Source organism: Anomaloglossus baeobatrachus, chromosome 2 (assembly GCF_048569485.1).
Source record: "Anomaloglossus baeobatrachus isolate aAnoBae1 chromosome 2, aAnoBae1.hap1, whole genome shotgun sequence".
NCBI classification, from domain to species: domain Eukaryota; kingdom Metazoa; phylum Chordata; class Amphibia; order Anura; family Aromobatidae; genus Anomaloglossus; species Anomaloglossus baeobatrachus.
This window is the reverse complement of record NC_134354.1, coordinates 254,812,428-254,839,986: the sequence shown is the minus strand read 5'-3', so window position 1 is coordinate 254,839,986 and position 27,559 is coordinate 254,812,428. Positions and strand designations below refer to the sequence as shown.

The window sequence follows — 27,559 nt, the reverse complement described above, 5'->3', positions numbered from 1 at the left end:
TAATTTTGGCCTTAACAATCCCTTTAATGGCTTACACTAAAACATCTTTAAATATCATAAGACTGGATAACCCCTTTAATATAAATATAAACAGTATAGTGACCAATCAACACATTTGCTTAAGAAAACAGTCTTTCCTGGAGGAAAAACTCTTGACGTCTAGTCGTGACCCTGCAGACTGGTCTCCTTGAAGTTGTCTTTTTAAGCCCCTTATGAAAATAAAAAGCTTTCAGTAGTAATGCTGCATATCTCTTCATGCATTTAGAAAAACATAGGGTACAGACAATGTAATCATATACTTAAATGTTTATTTCCGGAATCCAGACTATCATAACAATTCAGCCATGTGTTGGACTTAAATAAATAAAGTAAGATCTATATATATATATTTATTTATATATGTATATATATTCGTATATATATTTCATACAGGGAGCAGATCGCTTCTGCTTACAGGGGAAGACATATACTTAGACATACAGTAGTAAGGAGTAACAGAATTAAAACAGAAAAGGCAGATTGTTGACGAACAATTCATATATTCTATATGGCATATTTCCAATTTTTAACGTTAAAAACACACATCACTATAAAGTGCCTGAATTCTCTAGTTGTGTTCATATTTCACAACTGACAAACACAGAATAAACAATGCATAAATTAATACTGTATTTTTTTAGACTTTTTTCCTGTCGACATAGCCACACAGAATATTTCTGCCAGGCTTGGGGTGCACTCTATATGACTACAGACTTGTGAATCCCCACAGATCACAGTGTGCCCACTGTCAGGATTCTCCTGTCTCAGGAGCAGTTGGTTATATGGCCACAATTATGCAATTTGCATACTTCCAGTCACATTCCAACTAGAGATAACTGCTTTTTTCAATTTGCTTGTATTGAGTGAGGTTATGCACATCTAGTCAGCACATGACCACTAGCATGCAAACTAGTGGTCATGTGCCTGGCACCGGAGAATCCTAACAGCAGATACACTGTGTGCTCACAAGTCTGTAGTCACATAGAGTGACTGCACACTTGTACCCCAAGCCTGGACAACCCCTTTAAATCATTATATCAAAAATTAATGTGTAAATTAACAAAAAAAAACATGGAAACAGCATTCCAATAATTATTTCTGAATTTTCTTTAGAAATTGCTGTCAATAACATGTCCATGTTGGTCTGTAATCAACAGTGTGACTTACACGATCGGCAGTACTCAGGTTTATGTGATCATATAATCACCAATCTTTGCAAGGAAAAATTTCCCAAAAAAACAAATTGTTTTTTTATTTTCTGTGTGGCTTCCATCATCTATAGGAGGCAATTTTCGTCTTGATTGCATCATGCAACCAGACAAATGAGACAATATGACACATAAGACATTTTGTCAGATATACAGTGTATAAAACAACGGACAAAAACACAGAAGGCCCCAATTTTATAAGAAAAATTAAAAATTAAAATAATCAACTTTCTACCTAAAATTAATAATGTTGAAACGAGAAGTGTTTCTGCCCTTTTAGAAGGGTAAGACCATTTTATCGGTCAGTGTATGTTTTGCGATGGCTTACACCATAGATTGACTTGGATTATCGTAGTGCTTATATTGTGCTGTTTGACCTGACCTTAACCGGAGCAGGTTTATTTGTGTACCAGTTGTATGGTATGTTCATGTGAGATGTTTGTGACTACCTTTCCTGAGTATATACAGTAAATATCATATTTATATTTTATTTTATTAAATCTTTACGTAGATCCAAAAGTTGGATTTATTACTGTCATATTTTGTATCTCTGTGCATTGTTCTTTAGATAAATGTGATGGTCATGCAATTAAAGAGTAAACCTTGTGGGGGTTTTTTAAACTTTTTTGATAAATCAATAGTACACGTGAAAATAAGAAACTTTATATCTTTTCACAAGAAATTGCTTCTTTCTTTGCCAGAATTAATCATTCATTATCAAATTCTCAATTCGGAGGTCAAATCTGTATTCAGTGATTCCCATTCCCATTACTGAGATAGGAGATGGCAGTTGGTGCTTTTATAGTTTTATGGAGAACTGGAATTGTTGTTTCATGTACACCTTGCAGTAACTTCCTCTTCCCTCTCATCTCCATAGAATCTTAAAAACACCAACTGTCATCTTGTATCTCAGTAATGGGAAAATCTGTCTTCACTAAACTCAGACTTCTCAGATTTTACCCATGAAATGAGAGTGAAAGATCAATTTAGATGTAGAAAAAAGTGGATTTCTTTGATAAGATATATTACAAAGTGCCTTATTTTCACATGCACTATTGATTTCTGAAATAGAAATGTAAAATGATGTGAAAATGCAAAGTGTTCAATTTAATCGTAAAAATTAAAAAATGCTGAACAGCCTTATTTCCTCATAAGCAAAAGTGGCATGTCCATATGTCTTAAGAATGTGAATTTAACCTACCCATCGAAAGGAATTATTCAACCTTTGTCTGTCATGTCATCTTGTCAAAAAGTTCACCCTGTAACCGGTAAGGGTGCAGCCAAACTGTGCGGTGGGCACATAACTGAAGCTCCGCGCATCCGTGGCAGGCTGATTGCCACACTATCTTGTTTTGGAATTGTGTGGCTGTTGACCCAACGAGGGTGCACTGAGATACAGCTACATGCCTCCCTCATACCGTGAAGGACAGTACCTGTATTCTAAAACATATAAAGGCTTAGGCTAAGTTCACACTTCCGTTGTTTTGCATCAGTCACAATCCGTAACCTTGAGGAATTACGGTATCCTGCAAAATAATTTGCAGGAATCCTGTTTTTCCCCATAGACTTCTATTAGTGATGGATTGCGACTGATGATGCTGCGTTGCATCCGCTGCGTCGCGGTCAGTCATTTTTTAACTGACCGCCGGGCGGGAGCAACGCAGCTTGTAATGTTTTTTGAGCAGCGCGATCCGTAGGATTTTGCTGTGCATGCTCTCTCTGGCTCCCTGCCCCCGTAACAAGGATAAACATCAGGTAACCAAGCAATGCGCTTTGGTTAGTTACCCGATATTTACAGTGGTTACGGGTGCAGGGAGCCCGCGCTAAGCGGTGTATGCTGGTAACCAAGATAAATATCGGGTAACCAAGCAAAAAGTGCTTTGCTTTTAGTTACCCGATATTTACCCTGGATACAGTGTGCAAGGAGGCCGACACTTCACCACTCGGCTCCGCCCCCTCCCGCACTGCGCATGTGTACACACACACACACACTCACACTCACTTGTCCCCAGCCCTGCAGTCCCCGCGGCACTGAAGTCCTCAGCTCATCGGCCCACTCGGCTCCGCCCCCTCACGCTCCGCCCCCTCCTGCACTCCGCATGTACACACGCATGTAGAGACACACACACACACAGACACTCACTCACCTGTCCCCAGCCAAGCAGACAGCGGCACTGATGTCCTCAGCTCTGCCCCCCGAACTCTGCCCCCAGCACACAACGGAGTCCGACAATGAAATTCTTTTCTTTGTCACCGTTGTCATCCGTTGTACAACGCATCAGTCACATGCATCAAGCAACGCATGTGACTGATGCAAAACAACGGAAATGTGAACTTAGCCTTAGGAGTAGATTGACCTCCAATTTTAGATTAATTTGAGGTGCAATATCTCTGCAATCTAATGTTTATGGGGGTCTTTCAACTGTCCTCCAACAAAGGATCTAGTATTTAGGATCTTGTTCACAGGAAGATCTGTATAAAGCATCTCACAGATTGTTTCCATCTTCCAATTCTCCCAGTGGGTGCTGATATATGAGGATGGGGAGATACCTGTTGACTGGACAAATTTTGGGCTATCTCATGTATATTGCCTTTTGAAGGTAACTTTATTTATATAAGTATGGGATTTATGTCTAAATTAAATAGATCTTGGCTAATTTCCAGATTTTACTATGCACAAGGCAGTAGATAAGCAGACTATTTCATCATTTATCCAGTTTGACAATTCAGAGCCCAATTACACCTTATAACTAGGGTCATTATCGGAGTCTCTAAACTCTCACTCAAGTAAAGGAAGCAAGAAGCAAGAATTGGTGATGTTATGGATTGTAATTTGTTATAGGGGGTGATAAGCCATTGCTAGGCTAGAAGGGTCTTGAGACAGATCAGTCTCTCAAAAACAGATGCAGATTTGTTCGATCAAAAAGTAGGGAGTTAAAGTGCATGGGCAGCTTAAAGTAGCACTCCAGGATATAGTTTTTGCCCATATAATGCTTACTCAATATTCTAGCAGTGTGATTTGTTTTCTCACAGCTCGGTTACATCACATTTTTCCCCGTTCATTTATAAAAATGTTGTGATGAGACCTCCAGTCTGACAACCAGGTCAGTACTAGGTTTTCTGTGTGTAAACAGGAAGTCAGTTTCTGGATGACATCATTATGACATCACCACCTATCAAAGCCCTCCTGACAGCTCTCAGACTCCTCCCACTTGGCTCGGGTTCTCTTTCTCTCTCTATATCCCTCCATGCAGGTAATAATTTTAGGGTAGAGTTATGAATCTAAAAGAAAAACTGTCATGGTTGCCCATAGCAAGCATTCATAAAGCAGCTTGTATTGTTCAAGAGCAGAATACAAAAGAAAAGCTGCGCTGTAATTGTATCGCATGGGCAACAAAGGCAGTTTTCTTTTACACAGTTTTATTATTCTGCCCAATCATTCCTTCTTCATATAAGGCCTCATTCAGATGTCAGTGATTTTTCATGTACGCAAATAAGGTTCCGAGTGTCGTCAGTGTTTTGGATCAGATTTTCATCAGTTTTTGGTCAGTTTTTAAGATCAGTGATTTTCACGTATAAATAAATTACAAAGCTTCTCCTATCGACTATAATGTTAAAGAGAACCTGTCACCAGGATTTTACCCTACAAGCTGCGGCTACCACCAGTAAGCTTTTATATACACATTCCAGAATACTGTATATAAGAGCCCAGGCCGATCTGTGTGATATAAAAAAGAGCTTTTATTACACTCACCTGCGAGGCGGCTTAGTCCGATCCAGCGCCTCCTATCTTCCTTCCATCGCTGTCCTCCTTCCTTGCTTTGTGTGAATGACGTGTCCTACATCATCCACACAAAGGCTTCCATTGTGCTCCTGTGCACGCGCACTTCTCTCTGCCTGAGGGCAGCGCAAAGTACTGTAATGTGCAGGAGTGGGGAAAGGTCAAAGACCGCTCGTGCATGCGCACTACAGTGCTTTCATCTGCCCTCAGCAGGTCAGAGAAAAATGTGCATGCACAGGAACGCAATGGAGGACACTGTGTGGATGACGTAGCACTAATCATTCACATAGAGCAGGGAAGGAGGACAGTGATCGCAAAAAGATAGTAGGCGCCGGACCAAGACCAGCGACGCCCATTGGACTGGACCTCCCCGCAAGTGAGTATAATAAACAGTATTTTTTATGTTATACAGAGCGGTCTTGGCTCTTATATACAGCATTCTGGAATGCCATATATGAGAGCTTACTGGGGGTAGCTGCAGCTTATAGGGGAAAAATCTGATGACCGGTTCCCTTTAATCACAGACAGTACACACTATAGACTGATACCATCCGTGTGATGATTGGGATCTTACCAAATCCATAGACTTTTATGGTAGATTTTGACAAGAATTAAAAACAGGCATATCTGCGTGATTTTGTTTTGTACATAGTGCAAAAAAAACCAAACCCCAGACGTGTAAACAGCTCCATGAATGATAATGTATATGTGATTTTATCCATGAAAACCACGGACAGAACATGTACATGACAAACAGACATCTGAATGAGTCCTTAGAGCAGTCATATAGCAGGAACCACATAGGACACGCTGGCACTCTGTATACACCAGGGGATAGCCGCTCTATGTCGCTGATCTTCATGAGATGTGGAGGTATATTTTAACCCTTTCCTGACCTGCAATTTTCAATGTTTGCGCTTTTGTTCTATCCTCAACTTCTTCCAAGAGCCATAACCTTTTTTTGGTCAACCTAGCTATATCAGGGTTTCTTTTGCAAGAAGAGTTGTAGTTTTGATCATGCCATTTACAGTGCCTTGCAAAAGTATTCGGCCCCCTTGACTTTTTCAACCTTTTCCCACTTTTCAGGCTTCAAACATACAAATAAAAAATTTAAAATTATAGTGAAGAATCAACAACAAGTGGAACACAATTGTGAAGTTGAACGATATTTATTTTAAATTTTAAATTTTTGTAAAAAATAAAAAACTGAAAAGTGGAGCGTGCAATATTATTCGTCCCCTTTAAGTTAATACTTTGTAGCGCCACCTTTTGCTGCAATTACAGCTGCAAGTCGCTTGGGGTATGTGTCTCTCAGTTTTGCACATCGAGAGACTGAAATTCTTACCCATTCTTCTTTTGCAAACAGCTTGAGCTGAGTGAGGTTGGATGGAGAGCGTTTGTGAACAGCAGTTTTCAGCTCTTTCCACAGATTCTCGATTGGATTCAGGTCTGGACTTTGACTTGGCCATTCTAACACGTGGATACATTTATTTGTGAAGCATTCCATTGTAGATTTTGCATTATATTTGGGATCATTGTCTTGTTGAAAGACGAATCTCCGTTCCAGTCTCAGGTCTTTTGCAGACTACAACAGGTTTTCTTCAAGAATGGTCCTGTATTTGGCTCCATCCATCTTGCCATCAATTTTAGCCATCTTCCCATCTTCCCAGTCCCTGCTGAAGAAAAGCAGGCCCAAACCATGTTGCTGCCACCACCATATTTGACAGTGGGGATGGTGTGTTCAGGGTGATGAGCTGTGTTGTTTTTATGCCAAAAATATCATTTGGCATTGTGTCCAAAAAGTTCAATTTTGGTTTCATCTGACCAGAGCACCTTCTTCCACATGTTTGGTGTGTCTCCCAGGTGGCTTGTGGCAAACTTTAAACAACACTTTTATGTATATCTTTGAGAAATGGCTTTCTTCTTGCCACTCTTCCATAAAGGCCAGATTTGTGCAGTGTGCGACTGATTGTTGTCCTAAGGACAGACTCTCCTACCTCAGCTGTAGATCTCTGCAGTTCATCCACAGTGATCATGGGCCTCTTGGCGTCATCACTGATCAGTCTTCTCCTTGTTTGACATTAAATTTTTGAGTGATGGCCGGGTCTTGGTAGATTTACAGTGGTATGATACTCCTTCAATTTCAATATGATCGCTTGCACAGTGTTTCTTAGGATGTTTAAAGTTGTGGAAATCTTTTTGCAACCAAATCCAGCTTTAAACTTCTCCACAACAGCATCACGGACCTGACTGTTGTGTCCCTTGGTCTTCATGATGCTATCTGTGCTTTAAACAGAACAGAACACTGAGACTATCACAGAGCAGTTTTATTTATACGGAGACTTGATTACACACAGGTGGCTTATATTTATCATCATCAGTCATTTAGGACAACATTGGATCATTCAGAGATCCTCAATAAACTTCTGGAGTGAGTTTGCTGCACTGAAAGTAAAGGGGACGAATAATATTGCACACCCTAATTTTCAGTTATTTACTTTTTACAAAAATTTTAAATAAGCAATAAATCTCATTCACCTTCACTATTGTGTTGCACTTGTTGATTCTTCACCATAAAATTTAAATTTTTATCTTTATGTTTGAAGCCTAAAATGTGGAAAAGGTTGAAAAATTCAAGGGGGCCGAATACTTTTTCAAGGCACTGTATTTTACCATTCATCATACTGGAATGAAATTGTTAAAAGAATGCTCTTGTTGTGTGAGTGCTTGTTTTTTGTGTTGCGAGCTCATGTTGTTGATACTATCGTGGGATAGGTATAATATTTTGATTGCTTCTCATTTTTTTTGTGGCGTTGCAGTGACCAAAAAAATGCAATTCTGGCATTTCAATTTTTTTTTGCTCTTCCCAATGTTTAGCGATCAGCGTCAATTAATTTATTTTTTTTATAGAATTTAATATTACAGATGTAGCAATAGAAAATATGTTTACTTTTTTCTTTATTTTTCATGGAGAAAATAGAGATGACTTACATATGTATATTATTTTTATGTTTTTTATCCTAGATTATTAAAAACATTTTTTTTCTAGTCCTCTTCGGGGAGTTGAACGTGCGCTCGTCTGATTGTTTTTGCTATATTCTGCAATACCCAAATGTGCAGAATATAGTAAAAGTCATGGTCTCCTATGAATGCCAGCCACTGGGTGTTATTCGCAGGAGCCCCGTCATCGCTGGCATGGGTCACTGGTTCACGTGCATTAAATGCCACTTACAAAGATTCACAATTAGGGAGTTAACAGCAGTGAGCGGAGCTCAGCTCCACGCACTGCTTTTAGAGACAGATGTTGGCTGTTTAGCACAGACAGCATCTGCCAAATACGATGCTGGCTCAGCTCCTGAGACTGCATCAAATATGTGAACTTAATATTGGACAAACCAGTACTAGTATGTCCAATTAAGGGAAGGATTTAATCATGTCCTATGCATCACTATAGAGCAGGGGTGGGGAACCTTTTTTCTGTCGGGGGCCATTTGGAAATTTCTACCAACCTTCGGGGGCCGCACAAAATTATCAATGTTTAAATGACCCTGCTATATTGGGTGAAGCAATTAATTAACTGGGGGCATGGGGCTGGGGGCACAGACACCACACGCGGGGCTGGGGGCACAGACACCACACGCGGGGCTGGGGGCACAGACACCACTGGAGGGGCTGGAGGCACAGACACCACTGGAGGGGCTGGAGGCACAGACACCACTGGAGGGGCTGGAGGCACAGACACCACTGGAGGGGCTGGAGGCACAGACACCACTGGAGGGGCTGGAGGCACAGACACCACTGGAGGGGCTGGAGGCACAGACACCACTGGAGGGGCTGGAGGCACAGACACCACTGGAGGGGAGGCACAGACACCACTGGGGGGGAGGCACAGACACCACTGGGGGGGAGGCACAGACATCACTGGGGGGGAGGCACAGACATCACTGGGGGGGAGGCACAGACATCACTGGGGGGGAGGCACAGACATCACTGGGGGGGGAGGCACAGACATCACTGGGGGGGGTTGCACACACGACTGGGGGGGTTGCACACAGGACTGGGGGGGGCAGCACACAGGACTGGGGGGGGCAGCACACAGGACTGGGGGGGGCAGCACACAGGACTGGGGGGGGGCAGCACACAGGACTGGGGGGGGGCAGCACACAGGACTGGGGGGGGCAGCACACAGGACTGGGGGGGGCAGCACACAGGACTGGGGGGGGGCAGCACACAGGACTGGGGGGGGGCAGCACACAGGACTGGGGGGGGCAGCACACAGGACTGGGGGGGGGCAGCACACAGGACTGGGGGGGGCAGCACACAGGACTGGGGGGGGCAGCACACAGGACTGGGGGGTGCACACAGGACTGGGGGGGTTCACACAGGACTGGGGGGGGCTGCAAACAGGACTGGGGGGGCTGCACACAGGACTGGGGGGGCTGCACACAGGACTGGGGGGGCTGCACACAGGACTGGGGGGGCTGCACACAGGACTGGGGGGGGCTGCACACAGGACTGGGGGGGCTGCACACAGGACTGGGGGGGGCAGCACACAGGACTGGGGGGGTGCACACAGGACTGGAGGGGTGCACACAGGACTGGGGGGGTGCACACAGGACTGGGGGGTGCACACAGGACTGGGTGATGGGCTGCACATAGGATTGTGTGGGGGTGCACACAGGACATTGGGGGGCTGCACACAGGATTGGGGGGGTGCAAACAGGACTACTGGGTGATGGGCTGCACACAGGACTGGGGGAGGGGTGCACACACGACATTGGGGGCCACACTGCGCTGAGAGTTTCATGCAACTCTGGGGGTGAGGGTTTACAGAACTGGTGTGAGGAGGCACAAAGCATTGGGCAGGGCACATAGCAGCAGAGGGTCGGCGCTGGACTCACAGCAGCATTGCACTCACATCACCGGAGTGCAGGAGCCGGACACTGCATCAGAAGGAGAAGGCAGGCACTGATCTCCGGAGGGCAGGGGGCGGACACACAAGGCTGGAAGCTGAGGCTGCTGTAGACCCGCCCACAATTGGCACTGGCCGACGGGAGAACACATTGCAGCACAAACAGCAATGTGTGGATTTAAAGGGCCGGCGGCAGCAAACTGCGGTGACAGCACCAGCACTGCCTCCCCCGGGAATCTGCCCGGGGGCCACATAAAAGGTCATGGCGGGCCGCATGCGGCCCGCGGGCCGGAGGTTCCCCACCCCTGCTATAGAGACATAAAATATTTTTTTTACTGGAATGTTGATTTTTTCTTTTTTTTTTTAAAATAGTTCTAAATCCTTTGAATAGAATAAAGTAAATAATTTTATATAAATCATCTACCAGATTTTTTAGATTTAAAAACAGGAGGTAGGGGAAATAATGCAAAGAAGGAAAACAATAAAGAACAGGGGTCCCCAACCCCTGTGTCTTGGGAGCAACACATGGCTTGCAAGCCCATGATGTGTGACTCGCGGTTGTCTGTCAGTTTGGTGCATTAGTCTCCAAATGGTGACTATTACGAGTAGCCTCACACAGAAGAGCAGATCTAGATGTGCATAAGCTTGGTGGGGTGATAAATATAACAAGCTGGAGATTGGATGATACCGCCAGTTATTGGGGTAATTCAACCTGGTGCAATAGTGTGGTGAGTGTACCTAATGAGAGAATACCTAATGGGGTAAAGTGCAAACCCCTGGATGTAAGCATACTGGGGTACAAGGTCTTGTGTGATTTTGATGGGTTTAGTCTGTTATTATACCAGTAATGGGCCACTGGATGTGGCTTGTGACCATCTCTCCGAGCTGAAGGTAAATCTTAAGGTGAGTAAGGTTTGGGACTGCTGATATAGAACATGGGATGCAGTAATTGTTCATCATCCAGCTGTAACGTACAGTATGTAAATAACAACACATCATGGCATTAGGAAAGGATCACATATATAGAACATGGTGGAGTGGCAGAGTGTGCTTATGCAGCGTTTTCACTTTACGGAGCACTCAACAGTTTTCAGCCAGTCCTACACCATTAACATCAAATTTCCCCAGAAACGACAAATTCTAAAGAACTACAGAATGTGACATATGGGCATTTTGGATACATACATGAAAGCCTGTGTTACATATTATACCCACCATTAAGTGAACAGTGTACTTTCTATTACTTTCACTCTACTCTAGAAACGTGTGCTTATCATTACTGACACCAACCACTATGGCCACTAATCCGTACTGATGCTGAGTAATCTATAGTGTTCCTATGCGAGGACAGTGCCTCTGTTTTTTTTCCATGTGTCAGCCGCACTTTACAGCTATGGCATGGTGCATTTATTGGGAAAGAACTATTATTCTGAATTTTTAAAATTTTTGGTGTAGTCACTAACTCTCTTTCTATTCAGATTGCTTATAGCAAGAATAGATCTAACAATGTATTTTTTACCTTACCTCAAAGTTGTTGTGATCCTTCTATTTTCTACTCCCTAAGTGTTTGGGACTTTTCTCCTTTCTTCTAGACATCTTTACCATTTAATTCCTTTTTCTCCACCCCATCTCACCTCTCTCCTGGTCTTTGAGATCTAACCTGACATGCACATGCGCTTTCAGGAGATTTTTTTGTAATGAGTATTCTAGAGTTGGAGATTACTAATGAGATCTTTGCAACCATTTTGTGAATTCGTCCCCCTCACACTACAATAGGGGTGTCAGAAAACACGGAGCTTATTGACCCGGGATCTGACAGCTTCCTTTGTGGAGATGAAGGTTGTAGTGAGTTGTTTTTTATTCCAGGTCCATCCTGCGAGCCATTTGGTTTAAGTTTTCCATTTTGACCCCGAAGGTCTCCAGGGGGCTCCAGAAATGCCACATGACGGCTGAGAGCTGCTTTGTCACTGGTAGTCTCATGGTTGGGTGTTGCACTGAGGACTGAGGAGTGAATACTGTCCCTGTCCTCTCCTTGACCTCTATCACCCGTCCTACACCAGCAGCGACATGGGGTCAAGTATAAATAGATCAGGACTAGGATGACACTGGCCACGCAGCCCACCAGAGTAGTGTATGCCGTATTAAGTGTATCCGGGTGCACGTGTCTCGTCACATTAAAGACACTGAGGGTGACATAGAGGGTCTCGTTTAGACCCTCACTCTGAGCATAACATGTATATATGCCCCTGTCGTCCAGACGAATATGTCGTACTTGCAGACTGCCATTACTCAGAACAGATATGCTGCTGTTTGTTTCCTCGCCATCATATTGTTTGTGTATTTCATTTCTAGGCGTCATCCAAATCTGGCTTACACCTCGTTGTTTAGTGTCACAGTTTAAAATCACTGTATCTTCCAGATAGGCTTCCATGCCACTCTCCCGTACGGTGCTGCAGTTCATGTATTCACTATCGTTGAGGGAAAATACATTTATAGAAACAGCTCTTTGCTGAGAGGGGGGGTAACACCATAACTTTTCTCGGAAGTCCACAGTGGATGCCAGCTGGCGGACATGCCAATTCCAGTACAGTCCATACAATTCACAGTTGCAGGTCAGCTGATTTCCATGTAAGTAGAGCCTGTTGGCCATCCAGGCGGGCAGCACCCGCAGTTGTGGCACTGGGAGAGTCTTCATTTGATTGTAAGAGAGATCAAGTAGTGACAACTCTGGCAGCTTTTCTCCATCTTTCACCAGTTCAACAGGGAAGCGTACCATCAGATTGTAGCTCAGGTAAAGCTTCTGCAAATGCTTCATCTCATCAAAAGCAGTGCGATCAATTTCTCCAATTGCATTTTTAAAGAGAACCAGAACCTCAAGGTTTTCCAATGAACTAAATGCATTCTCATCAAGTTTGCTTAGTTTATTACAGGATAGGTCTAGGTGACGCAGGTTTGGGGTCAGATCAAATGCCTCTGATGATACAAAAGTGATATGATTGTGTGATAGCAATAATGTGTGCAACCTCTTAAGTGGAACTGGAGTCCATTCGGCCCGCAGACGCGCCAAGTTGTTGTGTGTGGCGTCTAACATTGCTAAGTACTGTGGTAGACCACTAGGGATCACAGCCAGATCCTTTTTGGAGCAGGAGATGACATCGCTCGCACATACACAAGTATCTTGGCAGTTTAATGGAGATGCTTTTAACATTGTCATAATTTCTCCAAGAAAGCAAAGACTGAAGGCCCAAAACAGTTGTGGCCAGAAGACGCAGGGTAGCCACATAGTGAGAGATGGGTCACAGGTAGCAGACTTTTAATTCTGTGGCATTGTACCAGACTAAGGATGGTAGATCTTCACTAGCACAGGACAGTAGAGACTCTTCACACATACTTATATGTCTCGTTTCCAGAGGATGATGAAGGTAAGTTTTCAGAAATGTCCAAGTTAGCCCATACTCTTTGGGTTCAAACAGATTTTAAAATCTTGCCATGTCCAGCTCCATTACGACACATTAGAAATCAAAGGCGAGATACTAAAAGGTAATCACTCCACGAAAACAAATCCCTGTTAGAGAAAAAATAAAAAATGTAAAAAAAAAACATTTTCCATAATGACAATAGGTCACAATATAAAGGGCTGTCAATTATTTGTTTTAAATGGGCAATCGTCATTCATTTCCATCGTGATTGAAAGAATAACCGTTGTTTAAACTATTTTTCATTAATCAATAGTTCTCATTCTGGAGTGAACATTCAGTCTCAAAATTCTCAAGTCATGTGTAAAATCTATATTAAGTGACTATAGATTTCTGACATTACAGAGATAGGAGATGACAGTTGGTGCTCTTAAAGTTCTATGAAGAACTGTAATTGTCATTTCAGGAGAACTTGCAGTAGAATGTCTATGTCCACCTCTAGCTCCTTCCTTCTCCGTAGATTTTAAATGCACCAACTGTCATCTCCTATCTCAGTAGCGAGAAAATCTGTCTTCACTGCGTATGGGTGGAGTTAGGCTATGTGCGCACGTTGCGTAGTGTCCATGCTGAAAAATCTTCAGTGATTTGGCAGTGCATGTGTGCTTCAAATCGCTGCAGAAACACTGCGTAATGGATGCAGTGTGTCTGCAGAATAGATGCCAATTTCATGCGCTCTGGATACTGCCTCTTCCATAGACAGAGTGGGACCTGCATCCAGAGCGCACCAAATAAGTGACATATTGCTTTTTTAAGCGCAGCGATTTGGAACAAAATTTCAGCATGCAAATCGCTGTGCTTCCAAACGCAACGTGCGGCTGGATTATGCACAATCTTCATAGATTGTGCTGGGGATGCAGGACGCATGCATTTACGCTGCAGTGCAATACGCAGCGTAAACACATGAAATTACGCAACGTGCGCACATAGCCTTATACACAGGTCAGGAATAAGGAGGACTACATAACAGCAGGTTTACTAGTCCTCTAGTGATAATCTCCTGCTGATAAAACAGTGATTTTATAAAAAGTACAGCAAGCAGCCCAGTAAGCGAAACATCACTGGAATCAGGGTCTCTGTCTCGTCATTATGCTGCTCTCAGATTGGGTGGTCAAAACCTGGTAACAAATTTTCTTTATACAATCGAGAAACAATTTAGTAGCTCTCTCCTCCGTAGATGCATTTATAAAACATTGTTCCACTACTTAGTGATCCCTTTGTCCTTTGTCTTTTACTGCTGGGGGCCGACTGTTATTCATGAGGCTACTGTTCTGTAAGTGGTGATTTTTCCTGCGGTGCATCTGTATGAAATATTAACGATGGATATGGGTACATGTTGGATGTAGCTAAATGTCCCTAATTAGCTCAATATGACATAAATAGAGCATTAAGGAATAAACTTATGACACATACTGTACATTGTGAATTTATGTTTGTTCACTTGTTTCCCTTAAACTTGTAAATAAAGCTTTTACTTGTAAAAAAAAAAAAAAGCCTTTTAAACTCTAGACGTAAACAATGCTTTATTTTGTGACTGTAAGCAGAGATTTTGACCTGATGATGACTGGAATTGGAAATGATGTCACACAGATATATAGTTTTTAACACTACAATGATCAAGCTTTGTTTATATAAAACTGAACATCCCCTTTAAGAATGTATTTCCAATGGTTGGAGACGCTCTCTGGTTTCTTCAGGTCTCGTGTTATTATATAACATTGTGAAATACCTTAATGGATTTTAATGGAGTAGTATAAATACATCTTATTACATAACTAAATTGTGTCCCTAAAGGGGATGCGGAGATTATGTGTAATGGACTTGATTTCTTACCAGAACCTGCATTATTTCTTGAGTTAGCCTAGTAATGGCATTAATTCTGGATTAGTCTGTGATTGACAGCTCTAGGGCAGATATTGGCCTGTCAGTCATAGAGATGGGGTGATCTGATGATGTGGGGAAACACATTGCATCCGAACCAGTGAACTTCAGATTAGACTTTTTCTGGTTTGTTTTAGTGAACAGGGGGATGAAGAAAAACTGAAATCCTCTATTTATACAATTCAAATAAAGGTCCTTTTAATTCCGGGAGCCGCAAATGTGCCAGATAAAGCAAAAGCGAGGCCATTTCCATATCCGAGCAAGATTTATTATTCCTCATAGCAAGTGACTCACCTAATTTGGCGGCAACCATATAACTGATGAGTATGACTAGAATGCTTTCTCACTGACCATGTACCGGCAACTTTCCCATTCAGCAATGACATATTTAATTTTAGATATCAGTGGATATATCATTATATGGGCATCTAGCAAAGGTCCTACATTCTGTACCATGGGTCCAAAGCCATTTTCTGCTGACTCTTAGGGGTACTTTGCACGCGGCGACATCGCTAGCCGATTGTAGCGATGCCGAGCGCGATAGTTCACGCCCCCGTTGCACATGCGATATTTTGTGATAGCTGCCGTAGCGAACATTATCGCTACGGCAGCTTCACACGCACTCACCTGCCCTGCGACGTCGCTCTGGCTGGCGACCCTCCTCCTTCCTAAGGGGGTGTGTCGTGCGGCGTCACAGCGACATCACACGGCAGGCGGCCAATAGAAGCGGAGGGGCGGAGATGAGCCGGACGTAAACATCCCGCCCACCTCCTTCCTTCGGCATAGCCGGTGGAGGCAGGTAAGGAGATGTTCCTCGCTCCTGCGGCTTCATACACAGCGATGTGTGCTGCTGCAGGAACGAGGAACAACATCGTACCTGTCGCTGCAGCGAAATTATGAAAATGGCCCACACTACACAGATCACCGATTTACGACGCTTTTGCAATCGTTTATCGGTGCATCTAGGCTTTACATGTTGCGACGGCGTTACTGGCGCCGGATGTGCGTCACTTTCGATTTGACCCCGACGAGATCGCAGTAGCGATGTCGCAACGTGCAAAGTACCCCTTAGGGTCCCTTCACATTAGGGTTTATATCGGATGAGTACAAAACTTACCTTGTACTTAGGACCAATGTTAGTCAATGAGGCAGAGCAGAAACGTGATTATTTTTATTACGCCTCGGCAAATCGGATCGATTACCCATACAGTTCTATGGGTGTGTGCGATACATCGGACTGCACTGATGACATACAATATACACAGAGACAAGCAATGGAGAAGATGGAGAAATGAATATATCCATCTTCTCCTCCCTGTGCTCCGATTTTCGCATGCAAGTAAATCAGATCATACTGACCGACACTCGGCTCACTCCACAGCAGAGTCATTAGCATATTGCATTTGATGCTATACACTCGTCTGACCTTGACCTTAAGGGTTCACCTGTCAAGACGACTTTTTTTTTCCTCAAATGCGTGTATTTTTGGCTAACAATAGTTTTTGCAATTGAGCTTCATTATAGGTTTTGCGTTGCAGAATGAGTTAACTGAGAATCTGTCAGTCAGCTTTTGTTATTTAGGTCCTCTCTGCTGATTTATAACCACAGACCGCATTAAGGTTGAATGCACAGGGAAACAAAGAACCTGTTAAAGCCAAACAGTGGAAGTTTTTTAATAAAACTCAATTGCAAAAGTTATTTTTAACCCGAAACACATGTATTTAAGTAAAATAAAGTTCTGAAAGCTGGAAATACCCTTTAAGTCATATAGAATATACAATTTTTAAATGCCCAATAAAAATCTGACTTACTATTTATACTATTTATACGTATTTCCTAATGGACCCCCCCCCCCCCCGAATATCAACTCCCCCCAAAAAGATTCCTTATGTGGATCTTGTATTACATGGACAGCCATTTTTCTGAATAGCTGCCATGGAGTTCTGGATTTTTAATGGCTGGCTGTGGCTTTTCACAGAACAAGTGGCTGATTGTCGCCGCCATACCTGAATTTTGAATACTACCGTTATGGTCTGTCCTGTCTAGTGACACTTGGGCGCAATCATAACATTTGGGAAGCCATATGTAGGGTGTCTGAGGGCCACATGTAGCATTGAATGGGGAGTACTGGCATATAGTAGGGTCAAGGAGCCATATGTATGGTGCCTAAGGGCCATGTGTAGCATTGGTTGGGGAGTACTGGCATATTGTAGGGTCAAGGAGCCATATGTAAGGTGCCTGAGTGCCATGTATAGCATTGGTTGGGGAGTACTGGGATATCGGAGTGTCAAGGAGCCATATGTAGAGTGCCTGGGTGCCCCATGTAGCATTAGTTGGGGAGTACTGGCATATCGGAGGGTCAACAATAGCTGTCAGTATTCAGAAGAATTTCAGCTCCAAGTATAAACAGGAGCCACATTCATTTCTACAATACCAGAAAGTGACAAAAGTTACTTTTTGACAATGCTGAAAAGTCAGACATCTCTTTACGATGTATTAAAAAACCAAATCCCTTCTGCCATAAGTGATTGTAATTCATTAGGAATCTGACATGATTACTTGCCTTTACCCCCCCCTCGACCCCCTCGACCAGCACAAATTTTTGTTGCTATACTTTAGGCAGAATGGTCACAAAGGACAACAAAGGGACAATAATATAAAAAAGTCTCATTTGTGCTTTGTTGGCAACTTTTTTGTGGCATTTGTACTTGTTTTTTACCTAATATTACATATAGGTGGCAGCAGAGGACGAGCCATAGAAGTGTGTATGTAATCTTAATGACCCGAGAGCCTTGTATTACATATATTACAGCATAGTTTTTTGGTAAATAAATCGAACCGTCACTTAGGGATGCATTTAAGCCACAAACCAGCAATATAGACGGAATATCCCATACATATCTACATGACAATGGCCCATCCTGGCTGCCGGATGGCTAGTGATATATTTATCTACCTCATTCATTTGAGGAGATACACCTGATACGCCATGTCATCATCCATCATGTGGCTTTTTCGTCCTTTCCTGCCCTTCTCTGGGGCCCATATGTGGTCCGCACCCCTGCAGCCATACCTGGAGGGCTGCCTGTACTCTTGTCATATTCTGTGGCTGGGAAAGTGTGTGCAGTAAGTGCAGCTTTTAGTCCTAGAACCGGATGGGAGGGGGTTGTATGTTTACGAGGATGATGCAGATAAACTGCAGGTCCTCAGGATGGATGTCATTGTGCTGCTGATGAGAGATGAAGGTGTGTTTGTGTACAGTCATCTGTGTCTAGGGACAGTCTGACCTCTGCAGGAGCCCTGGTCATTAGTCCATCCTCTGTGTATGAGCGGCTTTATGTGTCTTTTGAGCTAGGTTGCTTTGTGTCGGTGTGTTACTACCTATGAATGAATTATTGGGATGCCTCTGTCTGTTTTAGGGTCTGCTTATCTCCATCTGTATCAGCATCCTACCAGTGTCTGTAGTAGTGCTGTCCTGGACCACCCCATCCGCTGCGCTCCTGGCATGCCTTTGTCTCTCCGTGTACCTGTTTTTACTATGTAGATGTATGGATGTCACCGTACCTGTCTTTTTTTTGCTCCTGTGAGTTCCCTGCTTTTTCATGTCTCTCTGTGTCGCAGGCAAGATGCAGTTCTTCTGTGTCCTCCGCATGCAGAAGGCTTCGTCCGCTGCAGCCACTGCTGATCTCCCTCTTGTTATTGGTGCCAGAGAGCTGGGGGAGGAGAGAGAGAGTGAGAGAGAGAGTGAAAAGGACAAAAAAAGAGAGAGGGAAGAGGGTGGAGAAAGGAGGGGGGAGAAAAAGACAAAAGGAGGAGGGAGACAAGGGGGTATGGATGAGAAGGGAGGGAGGAATAGGGTAACAAAAGGAAGGAGGTTGTGTTCTGCAGCCGTCCTGTTGATGCTCAGTGGTGACTCACTGCCCTTGTTGGTCTGGATTGGCTTTGTTGCTTCTTCATTGATACTTGCTGGAGATCTGCAGTAAATGTCGACGGATTCTCAGTTCCCCTTCCCTTTTATTATTTACTCAGGCTCTTTCCCTTGACATTTTCTGTTACTGCAGCTTCTCATAACCTTTCAGTGCTGTCCTTGAATCAGGCGCTCCTCTCAATGATCTTACCCGGCCAGACTCATTCTTCTTTCCTGCACACCCATCCATGATCTCTGACTTTCACCCTCTTGATTTTGCATCATTAATTTCTATGCCTCGGGGACCTCAGATGCTCTGTATATTGCTTTTATTGGAGCATTAAGGAAATTACTGTCATAAATTATTTGTTGTTATCTTTACCGAAAGAGCAGACTTTTCCAAAGTGCAGTATTATAGCGGCACTATGCCAGTGCACAATATCGCACAGTTTACATGCCACTCCTCATATGTACTAATTACCTCACAGGACTTTATGGAACACTTCTACAAAGGATTTATTTTAACCGCCTTCTCCCCTGACTAATTCACTTTCTACACCTTTTAATGGTGGTTCAAATACTTAAAGGGCTTGACCGCTACTGGACAACTCCTTTAAAATGCCCTAGAATGGTGAAGTAATAAGAAAAAAGCACGCCTACCACCTGGATCGGCACTGTTCAGAGTGTTGTGTTCCCCCCGGTGACCCCGTAACACTGTGTATGTCATGATTGCTGCAACCCATCACTGTTCCTCATCTGTCGCCGAGCAGGAACCTGAAGCCCTGAGGGACCTGAGGAAAGCCCTGGCAATAGTGAGTGGGAAGATAAGGATCACTAGTCCCACCACTGCACTAATACAACATGCCAAGGAAAGGTAAGACAGACAGAGGGTAAATAACAACAGAGTAACTCCAACAACTAGGCTACAGTCAGACACCAGGACTGCAGCCTACACCGCAACCAACAGCAAGGATTCCAGTAGCTCCTTCCACCTCCAGGCCCAAAACGGAAATGGCAACGAGAATAACTGGCACACTGGAAGCATAGGGTGTATAAAGGGACTGGGAGTGGTCCCAAACCAGAAACACCTGACCAGGAGTTAGAAGCTGCTGGCAAGGAAAACTGACATTACCCCTTGGCACACCCAAAGAAAGAAAGCACGTTTAATTTGTAGAGTCTCAGATGACAATGAGAGACTCTAGTCCTTATCCTGTCACTAGTCTCAAAATACAGAGAGACGGCAGTAACAGATAGATGTCAATCACTGGGTAGGACCACCCTCTGGACTCATAAATACAAACACTAAGGATTTCAATGAATAATATACTAGTTATGCTGCATTTGTTTTATAATAAACCTATATATCATTCTGCTCAGCTTCTCTGTCTTTATACCGTGCTGTTCTCAGATCAGACTGCATGTACAATGTGACAGGTTCCCTTTGAGGATCTGAATATCTTTAGTTTTTGCCTTTTCTTTTTTCCTCACCTTTTTCAAAAGTCATAAATTTTTTATTGTGCCATCCACACAGCCATATGAGGGCTCTTTTTTTGCAGGGGTTGTAGTGTTGAAGTATACTATTGATTTTACCGTATAATGTGCTCAAAAAGGGAAACAAATAATGCATGTTCGGAGAAATAGTAAAATAAAAAAAATAAAAAATTTTTTTTTTTTTTAGGTTTTGGCATCTAAATGGTTAACAGCAGTAATTGAAGCTCACTGAGGATGCAGCTGTTACAAGCAGATGGCAAATATACAGGGATGTAACAATCATGGCTAAAGAGGGTGTGACCATGACCAGACCTGGGAAGAGGCCCACTGATGCCAGCACCTATTTCAGCTGGATGGGCGCGCTCAGAGGCACATTCATCTGAAATGTAATGCAGCGCAGAGCCCTGCGGCTCCCTGCACTGCAATACATACTCTGGCCAATTAGAAGCCAACAGAACTCATCGACTTGCCTGTAACAGGCGGCGCATGTCAGTGACATCATCTGTGTCCCATGCTGTCACACCGAAGTTAGCTGACGGCTTCTGCATGGGTATTTAGAAGGGCGAAGCACATTGTGGCTGTAGGGGAAAGTAAGAATAATTGTTTGTTTCTTTTTAAAATGTACTAGAGAAGAACTGAAGAAATTATCACTGGAAGGGGCCCAGGAAGGGGGGCTTTATACCAGGAAGGGGCCCAGGACGGGGGGCATTATACCAACAAGGGCAGGAAGAAGCACAGGTTGGGGAACATTATACCAGGAAGGGAATCAAGATGAGGAAGATTGTAAATGATCGTAGTCCAGAATGGGAGGCATTATTAAATAATCGAGGGCATTATACCAGTAAGTGGCCCAGGATATGGACATTACACCAGTAAAAGGGGACCCAGGATGGGGAACATTATACCAGGAAATGGCCCAGGATACAGGACATATTGTTATTCGATGGGGACCATGAAGGGGAGCATTAATAGTGGAATTGCCCAGGATGGGCAGCAATATTACTGCAAGGGGCCAGGATGCGACATATATCTGACCAACATGTAGGTGGGGGCCAGGTCCAAATTCTGCATTGAAGCCCATCGGAGTCTAGTTATGCCATTGCAGCTAGGTAACACAGCTGGCCTTTGCCATGAATGAAGTAGACTTAGCTCCTGACACCTTTGATGACAATATATATCATAGGTCATTAAGAGCTTAAAAAGGTTGTGCCATAAAGGACATTTATTATATATTAACAGAATAAATGATGTACCCTATATGGACAAAAGTATTGGGACATACTGTACCTCGTGATTATTGAATTCAGGTTTTTCATTCATTTTGCCACAGCTGTATAAAATCCATTCCCTAGCCATGCAGGATGCCTTTGCATACATTTGTGAAAGAATGGGTAATTTTAAAGGGGATGTTTGGCACTTTTATATTGATGGTCATCAGCATCTGATTGGTGGGCATATGACACCCGGCACTCCCCCATAATCAGTTGTTCCTGGTGCCACCGGCCGGATGTGCTAAATTGTGGAGCTGCCCAGCACAAGTCCACCAATGGAATAGTGGTCTTGTCTGTGTGCTGGACATCCACCCCCTTTTTGAATCAACAGGGGGTGGATGTGTAGCACCTGGCCGCGGCCGCTATGCAGGTGTTGGAGCTGTGCTGTGCATCCGACCACCGAAACTGATCAGCTGATTGGTGTAGGTCAGATGTCGCAGCCTCACCGATCAGATACTATTAACTCACCCTAAGGGTAGGCTACCAATATAAAAATCCTTGATAGCCCCTTATGACTGTAAGATGCCGCCTTTCTAACTGGTCGGTTTGAGAAATGTCTTCCCTTCTAAATATTCTGCAATCACCTGTGAGTGATAACATTGATAGATGGAAGTTTTTAGCCAACTCAGCTACAAAGTGGAACACTTGTCGCCAAGTCACAAGGCGCAGAATGCACAAAAGTCATCAATTTTCTGCTAACTCAATAACTGTAGAGTTTTAAATCTTCCCTAGCATTAACATTAGCACAAAAACTGTGCACCAGGAGGTACATAGCATGGAATTGCATGGACAAACGACTGATTGCAGGCCTTATATCACCAAGCATAATGCCAAATTTCAGATGGAGTGGTGTAAAGCAAGTTGCCAAATTTCTCTACCTGGCAGTCTAATGGACAAATCTAGTTTTGGTGACTATCTGGAAAATGTTACCAGGCTGACTGCATTAAGCCACCTTTAGGGGTACTTTGCACGTTGCAACATCACTAGCATCGGCTAGCGACGCCGAGCGCGATAGTCCCCGCCCCCGTCGCACATGCGATATCTTGTGATAGCTGCCATAGTGAACATTATCGCTACGGCAGCTTCACACACACTTACCTGCCCTGCGACGTCGCTCTGGCCGGCGACCCGCCTCCTTCCTAAGGGGGCGGGTCATGCGGCGTCACAGCGACGTCACACGGCAGACGGCCAATAGAAGCAGAGGGGCGGAGATGAGCGGGACGTAAACATCCCGCTCACCTCCTTCCTTCCGCATTGCCGGTGGTGGCAGGTAAGGAGATGTTCCTCACTCCTGCGGTTTCACACACAGCGATGTGTGCTGCCGCAGGAACGAGGAACAACATCGTATCTCCTATTGGTGCGACATTCTGAAAATGACCGACGCTACACAGATCACTGATTTACGACGCTTTTGCAATCGTTTATCGGCGCATCTAAGCATTACAAGTTGCAGCGACGTTACTGGCGCCGGATGTGCGTCACTTTCGATTTGACCCCGACGATATTGCAGTAGCGATGTCGCAGCGTGCAAAGTACCCCTTAGAGTTTGGTGGAGAATGGACAATGCCATGAAGTTTCAGGGGTTGGTCTATGCCACTTAGTTATGGTGAAGGGAAATGTCATTGCTTGAGCATGCCGATAAATATAGAAACATTTTATGCTTTCACCTTTGTGGGACCAACTTGTAGAAAGCTCTTGACCATTGAGGAAGGATTCTCCAGTCGTGCTGTATGTGTGTTACCCACCAATACCATCTGTAAATAATACACGAACTGCATGTGACTTGGTTTAAAATTGGCCACAGCAGCCTTTATTACCTATTATTTACATACTAACACAAGGGGGCGCCGTCCAACGGGCGACCCCAACAAATAACAATAGGTAACACAGTAACCAATACAGTAAATATACAACCCTGAGTAGGCCCAGTCCAGGAACCACTTCTCACCCCAGTATCCCTGGCCGCAACACACCGACCCAGAGATGAGGTATTAATCACCTACGGATTAACCCTCCAACTTTGCAGAACCCCGTGCCTGCAACATCCCGGAACCTGGAGCCACCATACCAAGATGGTGTCTCTCTGTCCAGTTACCATTGCCTTCAACCGCCTCTGGACCAGACCTACCCCCCGCTGCTGTGACAAAGAAACAACCCAGACAAAATTCCCCTCGGTATTAAACACAAGGGAGGGTGGGCGGGGATCGTTCCATATCCGGAAGTCAAGAGAGAGGGGGTAAGTCAAAGTCCTTTACTTACACCCCTCAACTGTCCCACCTCTTCCTCCAGGGAACTCCTCCTACCCACCAATCCCTCTATTCTGCCTTATAAACAAACCATTCCTGTTTCCATTAACCCCATCACTCCTTCCCTTCCCTCTAGTCATGTCGCCCCTCCACCCTATGGGTTCCATGGCTTTCTTGACCATTGAGGAAGGATTCTCCAGTCGTGCTGTATGTGTGTTACCCACCAATACCATCTGTAAATAATACACGAACTGCATGTGACTTGGTTTAAAATTGGCCACAGCAGCCTTTATTACCTATTATTTACATACTAACACAAGGGGGCGCCGTCCAACGGGCGACCCCAACAAATAACAATAGGTAACACAGTAACCAATACAGTAAATATACAACCCTGAGTAGGCCCAGTCCAGGAACCACTTCTCACCCCAGTATCCCTGGCCGCAACACACCGACCCAGAGATGAGGTATTAATCACCTACGGATTAACCCTCCAACTTTGCAGAACCCCGTGCCTGCAACATCCCGGAACCTGGAGCCACCATACCAAGATGGTGTCTCTCTGTCCAGTTACCATTGCCTTCAACCGCCTCTGGACCAGACCTACCCCCCGCCACAGGACAGGGCACGTGACTCCTTACGTGGCCTGGACCCGCCACACACCAAAAGCTTGTACCACACCTCCACGCAATCCCAGCGTCCACAAACAGCACCAAGAACGTTAAGATGCACCCCCATCGCATCACCAAAACCACCAGTTCAGCGCCACCAACTTTAGGCGCCGCCCCCCAATAAAGGCTCGATTGATACTGCCTACCGCACAAGCCACACGCCATTCCAAACCGGTCACACTATCAAAAACTACCCCACGATTAAGCCCGGGTATGTCTTCCACAATGCAACAAACCAACAAATTTTTTTTTTTTTTTTTTTTTTTAAAACATTCATAAATAACTTCTCGAGATACCTAATCGCTGCCTCCCACTCACTGGACCAGTACCATCGACCCGTCCAGACCCCACTGGCAAAATTTGGGCGAGCCTCAGACCGTCGAGGCCCCGAGAACCAACGAATGCCCAAATATCCAAATGAGGCACACCCGCACCACAAAACCCAGAGGTTATAAACCCACAGATAACCCCAACCTGTTACGCCAACCCATTCCACTCCCAAAAGACTCAAACGCCCCCATTGGCCTTAACCCGATAACAACTGAGGCCAACGTAACACCGAAACAAGAGGACTCCCACCTCCCAATACTTCTCACCACCCCTTTTCTGAGCCCACCGAGGGGCCTCCGTGGAAGCCCAATCCAGAAGGAAGACGACCCGTAGTATTCCGGGCGCCCACCCCCGCCACCTGCAATCCAGTCTGCAGCGCTGCCACAAAATGGTACCTTAACAAACGCGACACAATAATGATCCTGGGCGTCCTCACAACATAAATTCCGCACCCGGGACCGCGTATAACAACACCAACCTTCACCACCCGCCTAATCTGATTCGGTGAGCGACAAAGCCGGCGCTCAACCCACTGCACCACCTCGGACACATCCTCCAACATCCAACCTCCGCTCCTAACCGTAGATGGGCTGACCAACCCCACAATCTCAAAGCCTCCCAAAAGGCTAACACAAACCGTTTTGGACAAGGGAAACAAAACCTGCTCGTGCTCAGATGAACATAGCCACCACAAATCACTCACCAAACGCTTCCACAAAACAACGGAGACGAACCCTTGTATCCCGCTGCCTCACACCCTTACGACCAAACCCTTCAAGGCCTGCCGCGCACTAAGATCCTGCGAAAACATCTCTCCACATCTAATCCTCAACAAGACAGCCACAGCCGCCACCCTCTGCTCCACTGCTGACGCCGGCCTAGCAGCCTGAAAACCGTTAATCACCACTGCCAACACCCCCACCAAATACTCCACCGGGCCTTCCTCACACATTGTCCCAAACAACGTTATCCGCGCCACCCACACTTCTGGATATCAGCCCCAAATAACCTCAGTCACTGGGCACCGAGCCGCTCCCCAACACAGCCACACCAGACTCCACAAGCCCTCAGGACACACCGTGCCCACCTCGTCTGTTACGCGGCCTCAACTCCCGAGACCTGCAGAACTGGAAGGAAACAAAGCAGCTGCTATTCCCTTGGCGAACCCCAGTACTGGTTGCGCCACGCATACCATTTTTTTTTTTTTTTTTTTTCTTTTTTAAACGCATACAATTGCGAAACCAACTGTCGCAAGTACGCCACCCTTGGCCCCAGGATTAGCAAACCAACTATTAATCGAATTCTCCACCAACTGATAGTCAGAATGACAGCACACCTTCCTCTTGGAAAAACTGCCAACCTCCCCAACCCGACTACTACCACCGATTGGAAGCGCTACCCCACAATGCCCAACCAGAAAACCAACTGGACCCGCTGCATCCGAGTACCGCAGCTACGTTCCATCAGGCACTACCTTACCCAGCCACAATCCGCGGCCACTAAATCGCCGTAAGAAAAAACCTCCTACACCATCAGATCGTCATTGATCTCCTTCGTGACCACACACAAATGATCCGATGGCTGCACCCTTGGCGCAGCCATCGCCAGCCGTCCAGCAGACACGCCCCCCAGCGGCGTAACTCTGCACCCGTGGTTCGACCGCCCCTGCAAAGACTGCACCGCCTGAAACCGCACCGTCTTAGCTGACCTAACTGCCTCTATCGCAGCCCATAGGACCACACCATTACCCACGAATCCTACCTCTCTGACCATAACATCAAACTTTATCCCCCACAAACTGTATCACTGGCGTTGGACCCTCAGTCTTCGCCTGCGCCAACAGGCCCAAAAGAGTATCCACCACCATCTGCAATGAAACAAACAACCTCAACGAATCATCAACCCGCCAACCCGATGTAAAGAGAATGAACCTATAATGAATAAGAGGTGTAAGCTGGGACACACCACGCACAAACCACTCCACAAAGAAATAACCGCCCCCAACGGAACATAAAATGGGACAAAACCCATTAGCCCCCACCGATCAGCATAATAATAACTCCCCTCCCCACCGCAGCACCAGAACTGCTAGCTAGCAGGGTGGACCAGTAACAACCTAAATGCCGCCTCCAAATCCACCTTTGCCATCAATGCTCCACGGCTCACCGCCTTTACCAAATCCCACCCTCTGTCCAACGACACATAATAAACCGCCGACAATTCTGGAGCCAAGCAGGCATACACCGATGACTCCTCCAGATAAGATACGTTTTGAACAAGCCGAAATATATACATCTATATACAGCTCATTTCCGGCACTACCCACCAACAGAGAAACCCAATCATGAC

The 27,559-nt window shown here is 44.9% G+C and overlaps 1 protein-coding gene across 2 annotated transcripts; it reads right to left on the bottom strand.

Moving 5' to 3' along the window:
• Nucleotides 1-291: 291 nt before the first annotated feature.
• AMIGO1 (adhesion molecule with Ig like domain 1) lies at nucleotides 292-19,391 on the bottom strand. 2 transcript variants are annotated; one of them, XM_075335758.1, is made up of 3 exons: nucleotides 19,213-19,391; nucleotides 18,859-19,007; nucleotides 292-13,505 (listed from the first exon to the last, which is right to left on the bottom strand). In XM_075335758.1, the coding sequence occupies exon 3, from the start codon at nucleotides 13,221-13,223 to the stop codon at nucleotides 11,703-11,705; it is 1,521 nt and encodes a 506-aa protein (XP_075191873.1). In that variant the 5' UTR covers nucleotides 13,224-13,505; nucleotides 18,859-19,007; nucleotides 19,213-19,391; the 3' UTR covers nucleotides 292-11,702. The 2 variants fall into 2 exon arrangements, with proteins under 2 accessions (XP_075191873.1, XP_075191874.1); XM_075335759.1 differs by lacking the exon at nucleotides 19,213-19,391 and having other exon boundaries at nucleotides 18,859-19,180.
• Nucleotides 19,392-27,559: the final 8,168 nt, after the last annotated feature.